This window comes from Symsagittifera roscoffensis, chromosome 9, assembly GCF_963678635.1.
Source record: "Symsagittifera roscoffensis chromosome 9, txSymRosc1.1, whole genome shotgun sequence".
NCBI classification, from domain to species: domain Eukaryota; kingdom Metazoa; phylum Xenacoelomorpha; order Acoela; family Convolutidae; genus Symsagittifera; species Symsagittifera roscoffensis.
In genome coordinates, this window is record NC_087070.1 from 31,387,050 (window position 1) to 31,409,077 (window position 22,028).

Consider the following 22,028-nt stretch of genomic DNA (forward strand, 5'->3'; position numbering starts at 1 on the left):
TTTTGCCAAATCTAAACCAGGTATCATTTTGATCTGGATAGTATTTCCTCAAGACGAATCACGATTGGCGTTGGGAGACGCATGTAAAAAGTAGTTTTATTGACAAGGAAAAAAACTTTGGAGGAGCGTTTCCAGTTCTTTTGAATCGCTGCGCACTAAATTAGTTGGTCCTTGCCAGAAGCAGAAAATTAAACTCTGCGTCAGCAGAAAACTTTTAAACTGGTTATAATGAAAAAAAAATGAAAAAAGGTTTGAAAACTTTTGTAGGAACAGTCACTATCTTAGATCTTTTTAGGAAGAGTTCCTATCTTGTAACGTTTTTGAGCCTAATTTCGTAAGACGTAGTGAGGTTTTGATAAAAAAAGTTCTAAGATATCGGCTTTTGGTTGACCCCGGAACTGCTTCTCTACGCTCTAGTCACAAGATTACTCTCGTTTAAAAGGGCCAATCTAAAATGGCAGTAAATAGCAAGCCGACCTTAAAATCGGAATGTTCCTATTCAGATTCGAATACTTCAGTGTTCTAGACTCAATCTCAGCTGGATTTTCTGAGCCTGGCACGTTCAACCACTCTTCTCCTAAACCTTATATTTTAATACAAAAAATACAAATTTTGCTGCTCGCTCTTTTGACCAAAAGTCTAACGGATATCTGGGCAATCTTTCATCTTGTTGTTACTCCTTTTTTTTGAGACACAGGTCGTAATACTACCTGTTCCAGTTAGAACGCCATTCCGTTGGTACTCGTAGTACTGTTACGATCAAGAGAATAAGATATAGCGATCCAAGGTCTATTGTTGCTGACTATTGGATAAAAAAATAACCAAAAATGATCGATCTTCTATGAAGACGTGTTTACGTCTGTTCTAATACCATGAAGGTGATATAAATAAGGTCAGAAAAATTCAAGTCAAATTAAAATGTATTATGATAATTAAACTAATCCGGATTGCTAACACTCCGCCGCCCACTTTCAAAACTGAAATAGTCTCCTATTTTTAATCTCGTAGTTATACTGTTTCATCCTCTTCTCTCTTCAGGGTTTTTCTCTTTCCTTCCTCTGGTTCAGTCGTTTGGCTCGTTTCCTCTCTTTCTCTTGGTTCCAGTTACCTCAGGAACTCTAAGCAGACTGTTACTTCCTCTGGTTCGCCCACCAAATTTTTTATGGAGCGAGCTTCTTGGCTTGGTGATGGTTGTGATTCTTTCGATTGCTTTTTAGACCGCACCTGCATTATTGGGATTGGGTTTCCAATTTTTATTGTTAGGGTATCAGTACGTGATTGTGCTGACGCTCTTTTACATGGAGGATACTTCTTTGTCTTAATCTTCTTTTTCTTTGGCTCCGGTTTTTCGTTTTTGCTGGTATAATAAAATGCTTTCCCCTTAGTTTGGGTAAGCATCCTGTTTGCTTACCAATTTGTCGTCTGTTTCCTTTACTAGTAATTTTTTGTGGCTTACTGGTACTTTGTTTCAGAAGGTCTGGTTGTTTTCTTCCGGTGTTCTGTCCTTGTGGTTTCGCCGTTTTCTTGATACGGCTATTAATTATGTATTTTCCCTCGGAAGTTTCTATAAACAGGGGATGTGTTATAAACTCTGGATTTTCTATGTCTAAGAGCGGGTAGTTCTTGTTATGCCTGGCTGATTTATATGCTACAAAGTCACTTAGTTGCATTGGTCTACAGTTGCCATTTAATTGTGGATTATGTACAAACGCAAATTCACTGTTTCACAGGAGCCGTTTCCTGAATGCTTGGCTGACTTATATGCTACAAAGTCACTTAGTTGCATTGGTCTACAGTTGCCATTTAATTGTGGATTATGTACAAACGCAAATTCACTGTTTAACAGGAGCTGTTTCCTGAATGTTTGAACCCATGCGGCGTTTGGAGTGCCGTATAATAGTTTTTTCCCGTCTTGGGTTTTGCATTTTTGTGAAATTAATTTGGATTCTTCACCTTCTGTGCGATAAATTTTGTTTTTCGAGCTATTTGTTCAAACAGGATTGATCATCTCTGGGTGTTGCTCCCTCAGTGCTCTGCGCTCAACCGTGACTTTGTCATCAGACCATTAGTCCATATTGTGCACTTGCTTTGGAGTTAGAGTCGATCTCTCAAGGTTTCTTCAAACTGAAAAGGTAGACAGTTTAACGTTATCCCTCCACCAACACGTGAAACACTCCACCAACTCTTTTTCTCTATGGTCATCCACCGTTGCAGACAGAAGTTTGAGATTATCGTTTTTACAACAGAATTGAAAAATTTAAGCTGTAAACGTTTGGAAATGGTCGCACCTGATTTTCCTCGACACCCCATTATTCACTATGTACCTCTGCAAGAGTTTTATTGCGTTATCCGCTGTTGTTTTGCTGACTACCTTAGTGGTTGGGTAATTGAAAAACCAATCTATTGCTACGCGTATTTTTGTTCAATTTGTGAGGCACGGCATCTGCAAGTTCTAATGGGGTTTCCTCATATGGTTCTACTACCCTATCTATTGGCGAATGGTTTTTCCCCCAATTACGGCTCTAAAGTTTTTACCTTGGTGCTAGCACTGTTTGCAGTTCTGTCCCATGGCCAAAACAGCACGGCGAATTTTCTGGAGCCTAAAATCCTCGCAAAGTTAGGCATCGCGTCTCTCCCCTGATATAAGAGATGCACGCTTTCCCTTACTGTATCGCGAAGCTTGGTAGTAATGACAAATTGGTGATCGATAACTAAATACTCAATACAAACACTGAGCTGGTTCCTGATTTTACAGAAGAGTTTTCCATACGTTCTCTTGACTGAATCCTAGTCTTGTTCCTTGAGTGGCCTCAGGTTTTTATCTTTTGGGTTGCAGCGGTTATGCAAAGGTAGACGAGCACTTGGTGTAGTTTCATTCTGTACATGGGTGTATCGTCGTCCTCCGGCATTGTTTTTAGCGCCTTTTCCGTTGGTGCCAACGTCTCGTTGTCTTTTGCGGTTGGTCTGCGGTTGGTTGTCAGTTGGTGTGTTTCAATTTCTTCCTGATCCTTGCGGGATAAATTTATTTCGGGTTCAATAGGTATCAGGCCCATCTCGGTTTCTGCTTGGGTCTCTCTATCTTTTGATTGTTTTTATGTTTGAGCGCGGTTATTTTGAGATTTTAATTTGCTAGGTGAAAGCAAGCTTATTGATGTAGTATTTTTTCTCTCTGCTGCTCGTTGTCGTCTAGGTCAAAGACTATTCCCTTAAATTTCCTCCCACATGGGCCTGACTGTCTTTTGTCCATATTTAATTAGGTTCTTTTCCCGGATTCATTTTTCGGTTTCCGTCTGCATTCGTGGTTTCGGTTTCATGTTGCTCCCACGTGTTTCTTGTCTTGAAATGCGATGGTATTTTCGTCTTGATGAACTGCACGCTCCCCCTGTTGATCGGGTGAGAAATTTTTTTTTGGGTTGGCTGCATTTCGCTTTTTCCGTTCCAGCTCTCGCTGTTTGCTCCTTGCCACTATGATTTCGACTACCTCTCTTATTTCGGCCACCTCTCGTGGGCTCCTTCTTTTTCTGGCAATTTGTCAATCGAGATGGTGTTGTGGTCACTTTCTGACGTATTTTTTTTGCATCCGAAATGTCCAGTGCTTGAGGGTTGCTTTCCACATGAAAATGTCTTTGTTTGTCTGCTTCGGTGGGTGCATCAATTTTAGTTTCTTCTTTCCTTTCGCTCGGTTTTTGTTGCAGAAAAGATCAGCAGATACTTCTTTTGTTGTTTGTGAACTTTGAATGCTTTTACGTTTTTTTTAAAACTTACAGGCAGCTGTTTCGTATTCGCGTTTAGGGCGGAGTCAATTTGCTTACCTATTTCCTGAAAATTTCTTTCAATCAAAGTCAATCCATTTTGTTAGTGCTCAATTCCGATTGGCTAATTCATAGAGTATTATGTTGTCAAATTCTTCTAGTTCTGAACTAAAAGCGTTAATTTTAGCTACTACAAATCCGTCATCGTGATTGGACGCTACTAGTTGAAAGTTGAATCGAAGTTAAATGGTAATAATCTATCAGTCCATCTGGTTATCCTGGGCAGTACAGGCTGTTATTTTTTCCATGCCTTTTAGCACTTAATAGGGTTTGACGATCTGTATTTATCGTAAATGTTTTCCCGTGGAGGCAGTATTTGAAGTGTTATACTAATCCAACAATCCCTATAATCTATATCGTTAGTTGAGTGTTTTTCTTCGTGTGAGTTCAAAAATATTGATTGAAGAGTAAAAAATTGGTACTCTGTAAATTCTGCGACCTACTTAATTTTTTAAAATTTTTTCTTGGTGTCTTCAAGCCAGTTAAAGCTATTTTTTTCACTATTTTCTGTATTCGCCTCAGTGGGTCTGTCTCTGCGGCTAAATTTAGAATACATTTTGTGAAATGATGTATCGACCCGATGAAATTTTTTTTATTTGTTCGGATGTCTTCGTTGCCTTCAATGATTGATTGCTTCTCATCTCTTTATCAGTGGCCAGGTCCCTTCGACAATAATGGTAAATTGCCACAATTGGATTTGTTTGCAAACGAATTTTCTCCTGGGTCCGGAGATGGTAACACGGTTTTAAGCACCACTTGGTGCACTGTTTTCTTGCTTTTTGTGGCGATAAAAATATCATCTAGAAATTCGACCGTATTTGAAAAGCCAGCCGCAAAATTCCGTTTAGAATTAATAAATTCCCGTTGCTTTTGCACCATACAAGCTGAAGTTTTCTGGTCTTCTGCTCCAGCGGGAGTTGTACTTAAGCATATCTTAATTTTTGTATCAAAACAATATGTCCCCTTGACCTGGAACTTTAATAAATTGGTCTACGTTATATAGTAGGAGCTCTATGTTGGGCATTTACTACTTTATTGGTTTGTGTTTGATAATTTGCTTTGAATCCAGTGCCGGTTTGTTTGATTCTTCCTAAATATGATGGGGTTTGTCATGGCATTTGATCAGTCATCTTGTTGTTGACTCTAGTTCGACTCTATCTTAGAGCTGAATGGGTATTGTCCTACCCTTTTGTTGAACTGCTTTGAATTCTTTTACGCATTATGTTTTAACTACGTGATATTTTGGTCTTTCGAATTGCGCACATAGCCTCCTATAGTTTTTGACCCAACTGACTATATTTGAACCCAAGTTGTCTTATATATCAATGTTGAGAACCTCTCGGTTTTGGGTTTTTCTTGTGGAATTTGAATCCAATTTCATGGGAAGCTATTTCGACCAATTATGTTTGCCCGTGTCCATTTACTACATTGAACGGTGCAGAATTAACCGTCCACCCTCCGCAAATCAGTCAAAATAGTGGATCGCTGTAAGCACCGTGTTAACATGCAAGGTTGTGGGCTGTATCTGCTTGAGGGATCTGTTTCCATGCTGCCACTTTGGATTTTTGTAGTTTTTCTGCTATTTAGGAATTTCTGAACGTGCAATTGCTATAGGCTTTTTGATCCTGCAATTGCAATAATTGTGTCTACTGGGGTTTCAAAATTTACCCAGTGTCCATTCAAACTTTTCTCTTTGAAAGTTGCAATGTTTTTTAGCGTCGAATGTCTCGTTCGTAGCCAGTATCGTGTAATTGTTATATAGTGTTTACCCTCCATTCGTGGACGTGAGTTCCGCGACTGAAACTGGGTCTCGGTTATCCTCCTGTTTCTCTTGTTGCGTCTCGAATTCGATTTCTTCTCTGTATTCCGCATAGTTAACACTTGTTATGAGTTATTTTTTCAAAGTGGCCTCGTCTGGAACCTTTAGAAGAGACTTCTTTGTCTTTTACCGGGCTTCCCGGAAATGTCAGGTCGAGATTGGTTTTCCACATTTATAAAATTGTTTGTTCTGTCGTAGGTATTAGTTTCCAGATGGGCCGTTTTCTACTTGTTTTTTTTTATTTCGGTTTGGGAAACCCGGACTGTTTCCTCGTTCCCGTCGGATGCTTCCTTGGGTGTACGGGTTGCGGCTAACTTTTCGTCGGAAATATTCTCGCTCAGCATATCTACCCACTTGGTCCTTGCAGACTTTTTTGCTCCCTGCAGTCTGCTCTAGATGCCAATTCTACCAATTCTGCATGAAATTGCTCTAGGTACTCAATTGTTTTTGGAACGAGACATATGAGTTTGTACCTTTTGAACAAATGCGATTGTCTTTTCTGAATGCGATTATCTTTTCTCTTACGAATGTATCTCAGTTCCGTCCATAGGTCTCTTGTGGACACTGTTTGAATGTATCTATTCATTTTCCTTTCTCGGAATCGTCTTCAATATTCTTGTCACGGACACAGGTATGTGTAACCTTTTGATTTGGTATCCGCATCGTACCACGGGACTGTTCCTTATAATAACCCTCTTGGTCTTACCTTTTTCTTTCATTTTCAAGTCTTTCTGTTTTTCTTGATTAAGTGACTCTCGGTTTCTCTTTTGCGTTTACGCCTTGTCGTCTTCTGTCTCTTCTTGTCTCAGTGACGGTAGTCTAGTCAGAATCATGGGTCAATTTTTGAGTAGTATTTGAACGTCAATACTATCTTTTGCGAATATCACCTCTTTTAAACCCACTATCCGTTTCGACCACTCCACGATGCTGTTGTGTGACAATGCCAGTTGTGGCAACGCCCTTCCAGTTGGTACTCGTAGTACTGATACGCTCAAGAGAATAAGATAGAGCGATCCAAGTTTTATTTTTGCTGATTAGTGCATAGCAGATTATCAAAAATGATCGTTCTGCTATGCAGACGTCTCTAAGTCTATTCTGAAACCAAGAAGGTCAACGCATAAAAACAAAAATACTAATATGTTTAATCACACAAATCATAAAAGCAGTCATGTTTCCAGTTTTAAGCAAACTTTGATGCTCAAGATGCCATATTTTGAAAATGATGTTATGGTGTCGCCGATCTATTTTTGTTTTTTGTTCACATTGCTGGTTTTTTTTTCATTTTGAGAAGATGCTTTTTTGTGGGTTGCTTCAATGTCCTAGGTGGAATGTATAAATCAGAAGACGTTCAATTTGAGAATCAATCACTAATGGGGTGTCGCCCTTGAACAACCTGGGACGACGGATTGACCAAATTTCATGGCTGCTAAATCTACCAATAGGAACAATTTTTGCGCGAGACATGGTTTTGCTGAAAAAATTGCGATTACTTTCCATGTAGTTTGTTGTGATATAGTAGTGTGTCTACATTTCGTCTGATCTTGATTGCTACTTGAATTACATCTGCAAAAGATACACAAAAGAAAATGACTATTAATAAGACGAGTTTTAATTTCTTTGGGCTTATTGATAGGTTCTTTTATAGGATTAATGGCATTTTCTTGAATAGTTCTTGATTTGTTCTTACAGATATTAAAATTATACACCCGCTCTTCTGTAAGGGAATTCAAAACACAAACTAGCAAAACCGTATGAACTTGTTTCTGTTTAAGCACTCGGCAAATAATTGCACGCACAAAAAAGCTTCCAGGAATTTAAGAGCTGTTTCTGAGAGTTTTACAGAAAAACCTCGTCTTTGTTTTTTCAGGTGTATGAAAGCTTGTTGACCCTATCTTATAGGTTTTAGTTTGATACATTTGCTCTTTCTAATACATAAATATGCCAAATATGCAAAAGACAAAGCGGTTCAAGTTCAAAAAAAATGTGCTCGCATTTAATTTGCCAAGTGGTTATAATAATTGGGTAAATTACCTGAGGAGAGTAGTACACCAATTGTTAGTAAGGGTAGTTTTAAGGGTTGAGTCAAAGGAGTTCCATGCAGTTGGGCATCAGTTGAGTAAGTACATGAAAAATAATACAATAGTAAATCAGGGATAAAACTAAGGTAAATATAATATCATAAATAGGGATATTATATTACATGGTACGGGGAATACTAAAAGGCGAACGTTAGAAAAAGGGGAACTGTTAATAAGGGGGTTATTCAGAAAAGTTGATATTAATCCCGAGTTTTCGTATAAATTGAAACATTATTTTACCTGAAAGTTTGTCATTTCCTTGTAAGTCATGCTGTTTTTGAAAAGTTGAGAGAAACGAGTGAGAAAAGCTTGGCTGTAATGTCAAAAGTCAAGTTGAGAGAAAGGTGACCTTAATTGTTTACAATTAACACCCGCCCACATTTGCAGAGCTTGCAAATAAAGTATTGAATAAAATGGTAAGGCTACGGTAAAATACAAAGATAAGGGAACCAGTAGATAAGGGAACCAGAAATTGTTCTTTTTCATCTTCATCTTGGTTTGTCTATCGTTGAGCTGATTGTCTTAGTTGAATTGACGAGTCGTAGATTTGTTCATCTTTGTCGAGTTGATATGTTGAAGGCTGAGTTGCGTGATTATTTGGTTGGTTAGCTATTTGGAGCTTGGTTACTGCGAAACTGGGAAAACGCGGCTCAATTTGACCACAGGTCGAACTTTGAATCCAGTTGGCGTTTTCAGCTTCACTGAGCGGACTATTCCATCTTGTCCAGGAAAGGTTTCCACCACTTTAGCAAGAGGCCACAGTCCACGAGGTGTAAAATCCTCCAACATCCAGACCATGTCGTCGGGTTGCAAATTGGAAGTCGCAGAAGTCCACTTTGATCGTTTCTGCTGACCTGGTAAGTACTCTCGAAGAAAGCGATTCCAGAAGTGATCTGCGAGTAGTTGGGATGCTTTCCATGATTTTGACAGAGATAAATCCTTGTCCTTGAAGATACCAGGCGGTAAATTTGGAGTTCCACGACCAAGAAGGAAATGGTTGGGAGTGAGAGGCAGATCATCTTTGATGTCGTCAGACACATTGGTTAAAGGTCGTGAATTCATGGTTGATTCAATTTCGGTCGTGAAAGTAGCCAGTGTTTCATAGGAGAGTGTTCTTGATCCGATGACTTTGTACAGGGAAAGTTTAAATATCTGAACTAGTCGTTCCCAAGAACCACCAAAATGAGGGGCCGCAGGAGGGTTGAATTTCCATTCGAGTGATACGTCCAGCTGATTGATGCTTTCCACAAATTCTTTGTTCTTTTCCAAGTTGTCTAGACATTTCTTCAGCTCAGAATTGGAGCCCACAAAACTTGTCCCACAATCAGAAACCATTTTCGATGGTTTTCCTCGCCGGGCAAAAAAGCGTCTGATACAAAGAAGAGTGCTGTCTGTCGATAGTCCTAATGAGATTTCAAGATGCACAGCTCTGATCACTAAGCATGTGAACAGTAAAATATACGCTTGGTATTGTTTTCCTTGAAGGATGATGGGAAAAGGTCCAACGTAGTCCAATCCAGTCGTTGCAAAAGGAAAATGATTTTTTGATGGCAGTCGATCAATTGGAAGATCTGACATCTGAGGGTAGTCGACTTGTTGTTGCATTCTTCTGCAGGGTATACAACTGTGTATGATACTTTTCAGCATGACGCGGCAGCGAAGAATCCAGTAGTTTTCCTGTGCTATGGCCATTGCTTGTTCCTTTCCGCAGTGGGAATGTAGAACATGGATGTTAGCTAACAGCAGGCGAACATTGGGGTTTTCACCAGCGAGAATGATTGGATATCTAGCTGATAGCATGATAGGGGCACGCGTGAGACGTCCACGAGAACGCAGGATACCGAAGTTGTCCACAAACGGTGCTAATGTTCGAAGTCTACTTTTGCCTTCAATTGGTTTTTCTTTTTTGATGTCTGAAATTTCAGAGACAAAATCTGTCCTTTGGGCAGTTTTAATTATGAGAAAGTGCGATTTCGTTAGATGCAAGAGTTGAAGATCGACCTTCGACTGTTTGTTGATCTTCCGTTTGAGATTTTCTGCGAATAAGAAGCAGTATGCAACTGTCCGTATTAGTCTTTTCCAGTTGCTGAAGCGTTTGATGTCAAATATAGGCTCAAATTTAGCCTCTAATGAAGTAACGAATACAGGAATGTTTTCCTGTGAAGGCCATTGAGAAGAATCGTTCAACAGAAATTCCGGTCCTAGTAGCCACCGACAGCTTGAGGTCATTTCTAAAGCAATGTATCCTCTGGTACCGTCGTCAGCAGGATTTAGCAGAGTTGGAACGTGAAACCACTGTTCAGGTTTAGAAACGTCTAAAATTTTCTGAAGCCGATTAGCGACGAAAATTTTGTGTCGTATTTCAGGTGTTCGCAGCCAATACAAAACAGTAGTACTGTCAGACCAGAAATAAGTTTTTTCAACTTTGAGGTCAATTTCCTCTGAAACAAAGAGCGATAGTTGGGCAGCATATACTGCAGCTTGCAACTCGAGATTGGGAATTGTAACACGTTTCATAGGAGCGACTCTTGTCTTTCCTATTATAAACTTCAAAGATGTGGAGCCGTCGCTGTAGACTATTCTTAGGTAGCAAACAGCAGCGAGAGCGAATTCTGATGCATCACAAAACGTGTGAAGCTGGATTGAAGCAGGGTTTTCTTTATCAAAGAAGTTCCTTTGGAATGAAACAGTTTCGAAATTTTCCATTTCGTCTACCCAAAGTTTGAAATCGGGAAGTTTATCCGTGTCTAATGGAGTATCCCACTTAACACCTTGTGACCAAACAGATTGGAGAACTTTTCGAATCCGAATTGTCAATGGAGCCACTATTCCGAGTGGGTCAAATAAAGAAGCGGTATACTTCAGGAGTTTCCGTTGCGTAGCAATGCCAATACGTAGAATTTTTACAAACTTTTTGTTATCGATGAAGTAGCAGTCAGTGTTGGTATTCCAGTGAACACCGAGAACTCGTTGATGTTTAGGCGTTGGATCATTAGGGCTGACTAAAATATTTGGATCAATTGAATCCAGGAATGGTTTACTGTTTGAGTTCCACTTATTCAAGTTGAACCCACCTCGAGATAAAGATCCTCGTAGTTGTGTCATTTGTTGGAGGGCTTCTTCTACCGTTGACGAAGTGACATACAAATCATCCATGTAGATATTCCGTTGAATGATTTCAGAAGCCAGAGGAAAGTCGTTTTTACTGTCTGATGCACATCGTCGTACTGCGTAGCAAGCCACGCATGGTGAGTCTGTGGCACCGAAAATGTGTCGTGTATATTCGTGAGTTTCTAATTTACCATTTTCTTTCCAAAGGTATCTTAGAAAAGGTCTATCCTTTGGGCTGACTAGCACTTGCATAAACATAGCATCTATGTCAGCAGATATTGCTATTTTATTTAGTCGAAAGCGAATTATGAGACCTGTTAAGTTGCACAAAAGATCGGGCCCTTTGAGCAAACTCGAGTTGAGGGATTTACCCTGAAAAATGCTGGAAGCATTTGAGACTCGTCTAACTTTGTCTGGTTTCTTGACATTTGTCACTGGATGATGCGGCAAATACCAAGATTTGATTGCAGTGTCATGTTTTGCATCTATTTTGGTGACAAAGCCTTTTTCTAAGTCAGTGATGACTGTTGCGCGGTATTTCTCCCTTAAATCAGGTTTACTTTTAAGGCGAAATTCGAGGCTGTTGAGTTGCTTTTCAGCTAGCCAACGGTTATTTGGAAGATCAGTATCCTCTTTCCAAAGAAGGTCAATTTGATAGTGACCATCTACTAAAGTACAAGAGTTTTCGAGAATATCGATTGCTCTTTTATCCGATTTGGAGTGCGAGCGTTTTGAAGAAGCGATGCCTGTGCTTTCTATTTTCATCCAGTTGAGAACTTTCTGGTATAATTTTTCATCTAAGTTATTGTGTGAATGAACTTGTGTGAAGTTCACCGGAACAGATGGAACGGAATTATATTGCGTTTTGTTCCGACCTGTGCATGTCCATCCCAAAAGGGTTTCGATAGCCCAGGGAACATTCTTGGGGCCATAAACGGTATTTTTGATCTCATGATATTCTGGATTGTTGTTTCCGATGACTAGCGATATGCTATTGTCGTTTAAGTCCGGGTATTTAACATGCTTTAAATGTGGAAAATTGTTGCACATTGCGTTTAGTTGAAAAATATCAACTGGGGCCAAATTATTTTCATCTACCGTGAGTACGTCATCGAGCGTCATTGGAGTCGATGTGCTTTTGTATGGTCTAATTTGTACATCCACAGATGTAACTTGAACTGACTTGGTCTCATGATATCCAGATATGGGAAGTGAGTGCTTCTTGTTGACGTCCAAGCCTAGTTGAGTTGCCACTGAGTCCAGTAGTAGAGTTACGCAGCTACCACTATCTAAGAAAGCGTAGGTACAAAGTGTTTTATCACCATTTGATAATTCGATTGGTACAAAAGCTGATTGACCTGATCTCTGACAAGCTATTGCGCGATTCACTGCAGCTTTACTAGGGTTTTTTCCATAAGTATCAGAAGGATCGTGGAGTAGAGTGTGGTGTTTTTTACCACAATTATCGGTTCGACAGAGCGATTTCGAATTGCAGTCAGTAAACCTATGATTCCCTAGACAGTTAAAGCATAAGTGCATTTTTCGGGCATGCTCTTTTCGTTGCTTAGGGTCTAAAGCTTTGAAGTGCTCGCATTTGTAGAGAGGTCCACAGGTGTCTCCACTAGGACAAGCATTCGAGTTTACATTATTCTGAGCACGAGAGTTTTGTTGATCTCCCTGATGGTTAAAGCGCTGATTTTGATTTCCTACACCATTTGTAGTAAAACCATTGAAACGGGAACCACTAGGGTGTTTAGCGTTTCCAGAAGAATTGTTAAAATTGTTATTGTTTTGGTTTCGGAAACCTGTCGGAGGCATGTCGCGACACGCCTGTGCGTACCGTTGAAACCATTGTGCTAGATGTCTCAAGGAGGGTTGATCGTAGTCTTTGTCGATGACGAAGCGATTCCATTCTAATCTCACAGGGTCGGGAAGCTTTGCCAGAGCAGTGTTCAAGTTTGTTGTAGAACAAATATCGTGAACAAAACCAAGTTGCTCAAAAGTGTCCACTAAAGTTAGGAGAAAAGCAGAAAACTGCATGTATGATTCTGGTTGAGCCAGATTTGGAGGTTTGAAATTTGCAAGACGTTGCAAAAAAGAGTTGACAATTCTATTGGTATTGCCAAAGTTTTCACGAAGACGTTGTAGTGCTAGTTCGTATGTGTCGCCGTTTGCACCATAACCAGCTATCATTAGTTTAGCTGGGCCAGTTACCAATGATTGAAGATGGATCATCTTTTCAGTTGGAGACATATTAGAATTATGAATCGATGATACGAATACACCATACCAGTGCAACCAATAGTTGGGATTACCATTGAAAATTGTAGGCTTCAGTTTTGGCACTGATCGACTGAATGTAGTAGAAGTGTCGCTTGAATTAGTTGCCAAAGCTCGATTGTTGTTGTTAGGAGGGTTTGCAGCACTAGCTTGTTGTGAGCTGTGGTTAGGAACATCACTAGCAAATGGATTTGAAAATGATTGGTCGCCTTGAAATGGCGCCGAAAGGTTGTCGTCAGCGGCAGCTGTTCTTGCATTGCCTTGAGTATTGTTGCTCATGGTTATAAGGTTGTTGTTTGGTATATCCATTATGTTTGCAGTCGGCATGGAGGTTGCGGTTTCCTGTGGGAAAATTAAAGTAGCATTTTCTTGAGCGCTGTTATTTGGAATTGTAGAAGTAGCAGGATTTGATACTTGTTTTTTCAAATATTTTTTCACTTTCATTGAAAATACTCGGATTTTCTGTTTCAACTGTACTGTCCAGTGAGAATGTTCTTCAAAATTGTGTTCAGAACCAGCCTGTAACATTTGATCGTTCAGGGTATCAAGTTTTTGTTGGAATTGAGACAATTCAGTGAACGTTTCATTGATGAGTTCAAGATCATCTTCTTCCTCGTAGATGTTGTTTTCGAGCATGTCGATCAAAGTATTGATCTCCATTTCGTGATGACGTCGAAGCGAAACCAGTTTTCGAACGCCAGTCTCTTGAACGTTTTGATTGGTATCTTGCGTTTGGGTACCATTTTGTTCCGAAGGATCGCTGTCATTGTTTTGCGTCGTTTTATTTCTACCGGATGGGGCCATACCTTGAACCAGGAGACGTAAACCAATACCTACCAACTTATACCAGTATATGAATTTACCTTCACCAACCTACCAACTTATACCGAATACCACCGATGCTCGTAAGAAGGAGCGAAATAATGGATAAAGTTTAACCAATTACCACTGTACCTTACCACTTGTACCTACCTCCGAGGGAAAATTGAGCGGTCGTTCAAAGTGTCCTCGGTATTAACAATTAACTGCGATTTTAAAGCTAGTCCAAGAACCTACCTGGTCCTACCAGCCTACCGACCCTACCTACCTACCAATTACCAGTATAAACGGCAAAAAAAACCGGGTGCAAAGATTAGCACCAATGAGTGTTGACCTCCCAGAGGACAACTGAGGATGACGTATTTACCTACCTACCTGTCGCTATTTAGCAGACGACCGAATTGTGATTGCTGACCTCCCAGAGGACAACTAAAGTTGATGTACCTGTTTACCTACCTGTCCTAATACCGTAGATTTATCCCTGTGCAATAAAATTTGCACTTATACCAGTTGACCTCCCAGAGGACAACTTGCCTTTATCGCTGTAGCGTAGCGAATGAGACGAACTAGAGTTGTTCGAAGCAGTTGATGAGCTAAACGAAGCTCGAATGTAGCCACGAACCCAGTGAGGCTCGAAGCAGCAGAGGAAATGAGCTCAGGTAAAGCTCGACAGGAAGCAGCCAAGAACCGAGAGGCTCAAAGCAGAAAATAAGGTGAGCTAAGACGAAGCTCGAATGTAGCCACGAACCCAGTGAGGCTCGAAGCAGCAGAGGAATCAGCTCAGGTAAAGCTCGACAGGAAGCAGCCAAGAACCGAGAGGCTCAAAGCAGAAAATAAGGTGAGTTAAGACGAAGCTCGAATGTAGCCACGAACCCAGTGAGGCTCGAAGCAGCAGAGGAAATGAGCTCAGGTAAAGCTCGACAGGAAGCAGCCAAGAACCGAGAGGCTCAAAGCAGAAAATAAGGTGAGCTAAGACGAAGCTGGAATGTAGCCACGAACCCAGTGAGGCTCGAAGCAGCAGAGGAAATGAGCTCAGGTAAAGCTCGACAGGAAGCAGCCAAGAACCGAGAGGCTCAAAGCAGAAAATAAGGTGAGCTAAGACGAAGCTCGAATGTAGCCACGAACCCAGTGAGGCTCGAAGCAGCAGAGGAAATGAGCTCAGGTAAAGCTCGACAGGAAGCAGCCAAGAACCGAGAGGCTCAAAGGAGAAAATAAGGTGAGCTAAGACGAAGCTCGAATGTAGCCACGAACCCAGTGAGGCTCGAAGCAGCAGAGGAAATGAGCTCAGGTAAAGCTCGACAGGAAGTAGCCAAGAACCGAGAGGCTCAAAGCAGAAAATAAGGTGAGCTAAGACGAAGCTCGAATGTAGCCACGAACCCAGTGAGGCTCGAAGCAAGCGGAATAAGTGAGCTCAGATAAAGCTCAAACAAATGTCATGTCGAAGAACAATGACGAAAATTGAGAGTCCAAAAAGAACTCGAATCAGGTAACCAAGGAGTCGGGCAATAAGAAAGCAAAAGTGTCAGAAAACACTTGAAGGAAGGAAGCAATGAAGGAAGCAAAGGGCCAAGAAAGGCTCGGAAGGAATATACAAGGCGTCAGATAAGACTCGGAAGGAATGAATGAATGAGTAGGGAAAGACTCGGAAACGAACAACAAATGGGTCGAGAAAGACTCGGAAAGGAATGAAACATTGAGTCAGAAAAGACTCGGAAAGGAACGCAAAAGGCAATAAAGACTCTGAACGGAATGAAAAATGAGTCGGGAAAACTGAAGTTTTTTCATAAATGAGTCACAAAAGACTCGGAATAGCAAAGCAACAAAAAACGAATTGAAAGGGGAAAATTGATGAAAATAACTTAATACATTATTCAAAGTAAATGAAGCTATGAACAATTGAAACGTTTAAAGTTTACATGGGTTAGAAATCAAGAGCAATAATTGATCTTTTTTTTTTTTTAAATGTAAATCAAATAAACTGCGATTAACTGTAAATAAATGAAATAATATTGTAATGGGGAAGTATTATAACAAGATATAATAAACCGCAGACGTAAAAACTGGGGAGGAAAAACAGTAACTAACCATAAATTTTCGGTTGTGGGGGAATAAAAAACACAGTGTAACGAGCTAATCAAAACGTTTTCGGGGCGCCAATATAATAATTGGGTAAATTACCTGAGGAGAGTAGTACACCAATTGTTAGTAAGGGTAGTTTTAAGGGTTGAGTCAAAGGAGTTCCATGCAGTTGGGCATCAGTTGAGTAAGTACATGAAAAATAATACAATAGTAAATCAGGGATAAAACTAAGGTAAATATAATATCATAAATAGGGATATTATATTACATGGTACGGGGAATACTAAAAGGCGAACGTTAGAAAAAGGGGAACTGTTAATAAGGGGGTTATTCAGAAAAGTTGATATTAATCCCGAGTTTTCGTATAAATTGAAACATTATTTTACCTGAAAGTTTGTCATTTCCTTGTAAGTCATGCTGTTTTTGAAAAGTTGAGAGAAACGAGTGAGAAAAGCTTGGCTGTAATGTCAAAAGTCAAGTTGAGAGAAAGGTGACCTTAATTGTTTACAATTAACACCCGCCCACATTTGCAGAGCTTGCAAATAAAGTATTGAATAAAATGGTAAGGCTACGGTAAAATACAAAGATAAGGGAACCAGTAGATAAGGGAACCAGAAATTGTTCTTTTTCATCTTCATCTTGGTTTGTCTATCGTTGAGCTGATTGTCTTAGTTGAATTGACGAGTCGTAGATTTGTTCATCTTTGTCGAGTTGATATGTTGAAGGCTGAGTTGCGTGATTATTTGGTTGGTTAGCTATTTGGAGCTTGGTTACTGCGAAACTGGGAAAACGCGGCTCAATTTGACCACAGGTCGAACTTTGAATCCAGTTGGCGTTTTCAGCTTCACTGAGCGGACTATTCCATCTTGTCCAGGAAAGGTTTCCACCACTTTAGCAAGAGGCCACAGTCCACGAGGTGTAAAATCCTCCAACATCCAGACCATGTCGTCGGGTTGCAAATTGGAAGTCGCAGAAGTCCACTTTGATCGTTTCTGCTGACCTGGTAAGTACTCTCGAAGAAAGCGATTCCAGAAGTGATCTGCGAGTAGTTGGGATGCTTTCCATGATTTTGACAGAGATAAATCCTTGTCCTTGAAGATACCAGGCGGTAAATTTGGAGTTCCACGACCAAGAAGGAAATGGTTGGGAGTGAGAGGCAGATCATCTTTGATGTCGTCAGACACATTGGTTAAAGGTCGTGAATTCATGGTTGATTCAATTTCGGTCGTGAAAGTAGCCAGTGTTTCATAGGAGAGTGTTCTTGATCCGATGACTTTGTACAGGGAAAGTTTAAATATCTGAACTAGTCGTTCCCAAGAACCACCAAAATGAGGGGCCGCAGGAGGGTTGAATTTCCATTCGAGTGATACGTCCAGCTGATTGATGCTTTCCACAAATTCTTTGTTCTTTTCCAAGTTGTCTAGACATTTCTTCAGCTCAGAATTGGAGCCCACAAAACTTGTCCCACAATCAGAAACCATTTTCGATGGTTTTCCTCGCCGGGCAAAAAAGCGTCTGATACAAAGAAGAGTGCTGTCTGTCGATAGTCCTAATGAGATTTCAAGATGCACAGCTCTGATCACTAAGCATGTGAACAGTAAAATATACGCCTGGTATTGTTTTCCTTGAAGCTATGAACAATTGAAACGTTTAAAGTTTACATGGGTTAGAAATCAAGAGCAATAATTGATCTTTTTTTTTTTTAAATGTAAATCAAATAAACTGCGATTAACTGTAAATAAATGAAATAATATTGTAATGGGGAAGTATTATAACAAGATATAATAAACCGCAGACGTAAAAACTGGGGAGGAAAAACAGTAACTAACCATAAATTTTTGGTTGTGGGGGAATAAAAAACACAGTGTAACGAGCTAATCAAAACTTTTTCGGGGCGCCAATATAATAATTGGGTAAATTACCTGAGGAGAGTAGTACACCAATTGTTAGTAAGGGTAGTTTTAAGGGTTGAGTCAAAGGAGTTCCATGCAGTTGGGCATCAGTTGAGTAAGTACATGAAAAATCATACAATAGTAAATCAGGGATAAAACTAAGGTAAATATAATATCATAAATAGGGATATTATATTACATGGTACGGGGAATACTAAAAGGCGAACGTTAGAAAAAGGGGAACTGTTAATAAGGGGGTTATTCAGAAAAGTTGATATTAATCCCGAGTTTTCGTATAAATTGAAACATTATTTTACCTGAAAGTTTGTCATTTCCTTGTAAGTCATGCTGTTTTTGAAAAGTTGAGAGAAACGAGTGAGAAAAGCTTGGCTGTAATGTCAAAAGTCAAGTTGAGAGAAAGGTGACCTTAATTGTTTACAATTAACAGTGGTTAACATGAAAATTGCAAAAAAAATTAAATCAAGTTGTTTGGGCAAGGTGTTTTGCTGGCCAAAAAGAAAAACAAAAATGACACAAAAACAAAAGCTGTACTTGTAAAGGAATTACATATCTATGAATTATTAAAGTTACTATGTAAGTTTTTGAGAAAAATGTGCATATCCACTATAATTCAGGAAACTGTAACTGAGAAAAAATTGATTACAATTTGAAAAAAAATATCATTTAGGCAGATACCTATGCATTCAAAGGGTAATCAAAAAAATTAAAAAATTGTTAAAATTAGAAAACTTTCCATTTTTGTTCTAATATACTACCCAGATTTTGTAACCTAATTTGCCGTCAAGCTTAGGTATTTTTTCCATTGCTGAATTTAAATTTAGGTGCTGAATTTTTCCCCTTTTTTGCTTCAAAATTTTTTGATTTCCAAATTTTTTTTTTAAAAATCTATTGATTAACCACGATATCAAAAGCCATCAGAAGTCATAGCAGGATCAGAGTCGAGTGAAAACGGGCTGCAAAGTTCCACGGCAGTTTCGCAAGGAGATTTCATTTGGTTGTAAGTGTAGTAAATTTTACAGTGAATGGAATTTATATTGCAAACAGTCTATCATTTTACATAAAAAAATTGTTAAGCCGGTAAATTAATTTGACTAAAGTTGAGTCAAATGAAAATTTTTTCGTGGTTCTAAAATTAACGGTGGTTGTCCCTAAAACCGAAACGCTCTCAAATCAATCAGTATGATCGTCATTTTCATGAACCGGTTTACATTGGTCGTCCGCGTTTTGTTCGGGCAAAAATGTTTCAAATAGTGTTTTTTCTCGAAAGTTGAATCAAATACCAATATGTTTTGAGTGATCAAAGTAGGCTGAACTTTAAAATGAAAGACAAAACGTACAAAACTTTTTTGCTATGCTCAGAATTTTAAACGCGGTGATGCAAAATCCTTTTTAGGTCTTTAACCAAATACCAAAATACATGTTCCATTCATCCATATCGTTACCTTAATGATGAAATTGAATTTTTGCGTTAGCATTACGAATCCAAGTTTTGTGCACTGGATAAGCGCACAGTTTTGTGTCTGTATGTTCCTGAATTCCAGAGACAAATCTTTAAACACGTTCCAAAAGTAAGTGGATTCCACTTACAAAAGTTTCGTGGATTCCTCGAAAAATTAGCTGTAACGTAACTTTTGTAGGCACAATTGTTTTGTTGCGGGTTCCGCAACAGGGAAATATAGCTAGTTGTTCTGGAATCCGCAACTGCAAGTGGATTCCGCAAAATGTTAGTGCAATCCGCAAAATATAAGTGGAATCGGAAATATAAGTGGAATCCGCAAACAAAATGCGGATTCCACTTACAATTTGCAGATTTCACTTACAATTTGCGGATTCCGCTTACAGTTGCGGAATCCGCAACAGCTCAATTTTAGTATACAAATGTCTTATTATTTGTTTGTGGATTCCACAAATTGTTCTCGTTTCTGCAAAAACAGTTGCGGATTCCGCAAACTTGCCTGTTTTTGGAGCGATTGTGAGCGGTACAATGTTTTAAGTATTTGTTTGTAGAACCAAAACAGCAAATAAAATCAAAGAAAAGAAGTAAAGTTGCGGACTCCGCAACAAATCTGATTTTGTTCTTTTGCGGAATCCGTTTACAATACACAGAATGCACAGTTTGGCCTCGTAATGACTTGAACGAACTTATTGAAAAAGATGATGGGGTCTGATGATCGGAGAGGGAGGGGGTGACACTAGTGATCTTGAGTTGATATTATTGCAAGAACTCCTTCATATGAACCTATACAACTGGTTTTTGCTTGAAAGAAACAAATTGTTGATAATTAAAAAAATAGATAAGTTTCTGTAAAAAAATATTTGAGCTCAAATCGCGAAAGTTTTGGGAGATTTGAATAAGGAATCAGCAAGAAGTAGCAAAACCTTAAGCAACGTTTTGAACTTTTATTGCTGGTTTATATAATTTCTGCTAGGCTCTGACAGATACTTAAGGCAACAGAATGAACTTTAACCTTCCGTCGTTCCCTCTCCGCCTCCCTGTCAATCTGACATCGTCTCCGCTTTGACTTCTTCTGCATGCTGGAGATTAAGGTCACCGCTCGCACTGCACTCTTGAACTTGTCACGAGCACTGATGAGTTCTCTGGATGAAGTGAGAACATTTGTGGATGACCTCTGGAGAACACTGGTTGAAGTCACTGCCTCCTTCGAAGAGGTCAAATCACCAGATTGACCTTTTGTTGAAGTACTGCTTGGGTTCATTTCCAATTGGCAGAGAAGCTTTCAAAAAATAAATTAGTAGTCAAGCGGAAACGTGGCAAGTTTAAGAGAAACTAAAAGGCGACGAAGAAATTATGCTTCCTTTTATTAAAATTTTAGTCGGGGTTTGTTTGATTTTGTGAGTCAAGTTTAAGATAACTTATGTTATTATAATGTTCGAGCTATTACTTTTGAGCTCAATCAATTTTGAACAAAAGTCGAAGTAGATATTGATAGAAGGACTTCATGTCAAAATACTAAAAAGAAAACAAAAATAAGAGGAAACAGAAAATTGAAAAATTCTGGCGGTTGCCCGGAAAAAGTATCAAAGCCGCTTTTGATATTTTTTGAAGAGAAATACTTGTTTTAGATTTTTTTAAAGGTCATTTATGAATTAAGCATTCAAGTAGGAATGGTAGAATAAATGAACAGCTTCCGTGCCATTATGCGTGAACAGAAATTATATGGCTATTGTATGGAAGTAATTAATTATTCATTCTAAAAAGTACATAACTGTAAAAGCTCAGCAGAATCGCTATCAATTTTGATCTCTGGTTCGAATTTAATCATAGGTATTTACATTCAGAAAAAGCAGTAATTAATATTTAGATATCATGAAAGTTTTTTGTTTGTCTTTAATTATGAAATCAAATGGGGCCAATTTTATGGTTGTTTTTATCACGCTTGAATATTGCCTGTGTAATTGTGTATAGACAGGTGCATAATAGATCTTTTGTCTCGAATTAACCTCTGTAGCCGAGTAACAAAAAGAGCGAATATATGTTTCCCGAATCGAAGACGATGAAAAACATTTGAGTGGAACTGATTGACTTGAGGGCTGTCTCTAAATTCCAAAGGAAACCAGCAGCCAGTCTGCTATCAGACCACCAATTTTTCCATCAAAAATCATGAAATAACAAGAGTTTTGTCAGAAACCAGTTGTTCAACTCATTTGCAGTATTTAGATTTAACACATGCGTTTATTTTTTGGGTCTTGCATTGATTTGAGCTTGTGTTTCTTCTATTTTTTGGTTTTCTCAGTCGGTTCTATTAACCTTTTACTTCCTATTTTGTAAACTTTTTTCATTTTGTCCATATCTATCAATTCTTCTGCGGCTTTTAAAACAATTTCGGTTGTTCTGGTAGTTGATTCATAACACAAGGGTTCTTGTTTTGGGTGGCAAACCGCTAATTCAGTTTTGAATGTGTTAGCGATCCGCAAGATTGTTGGTTTCCTAGTTTTTCGTTAATACCTATTCATAACTTCATTTCATAGCGATTGCAATTTTTGAAGCATATACAAACACTTTTACATGATTAAGTAGCCGATTTAGTGATTGGGCGTGGTTTCAATGTCGGATACTAGGGTTGGCGGGTTCTTAATTTTCAAAAATGCTAAATTA

At 39.1% G+C, this 22,028-nt stretch overlaps 2 protein-coding genes across 2 annotated transcripts in view; both read right to left on the bottom strand.

The window, feature by feature from the left end:
• The window catches only part of LOC134854228 (hypoxanthine-guanine phosphoribosyltransferase-like), a 449,675-nt gene that overhangs the window by 170,514 nt on the left and 257,133 nt on the right, over nucleotides 1–22,028 (bottom strand). The window lies entirely within an intron of this gene.
• On the bottom strand, nucleotides 8,334–13,904 carry LOC134854822 (uncharacterized). Its single transcript, XM_063871181.1, has 3 exons — nucleotides 12,179–13,904; nucleotides 10,784–12,109; nucleotides 8,334–10,711 (listed from the first exon to the last, which is right to left on the bottom strand). The coding sequence occupies exons 1-3, from the start codon at nucleotides 13,902–13,904 to the stop codon at nucleotides 8,334–8,336; spliced, it is 5,430 nt and encodes a 1,809-aa protein (XP_063727251.1).

Bases quoted from the DNA above. Each gene is read 5' to 3' on its own strand.
- LOC134854822 (XM_063871181.1), bottom strand. From the start codon at position 13,904: ATGGCCCCATCCGGTAGAAATAAAACGACGCAAAACAATGACAGCGAT. The intron at 12,110-12,178 runs GTCAATCAGCTT...ACGCTTTCTTAG, and splicing joins AATAGCTTGTCAGAGATCAG to ATAGTGGTAGCTGCGTAACT. The intron at 10,712-10,783 runs GTGGGTTCAACT...CAAATATTTTAG, and splicing joins ACGAGGATCTTTATCTCGAG to TCAGCCCTAATGATCCAACG.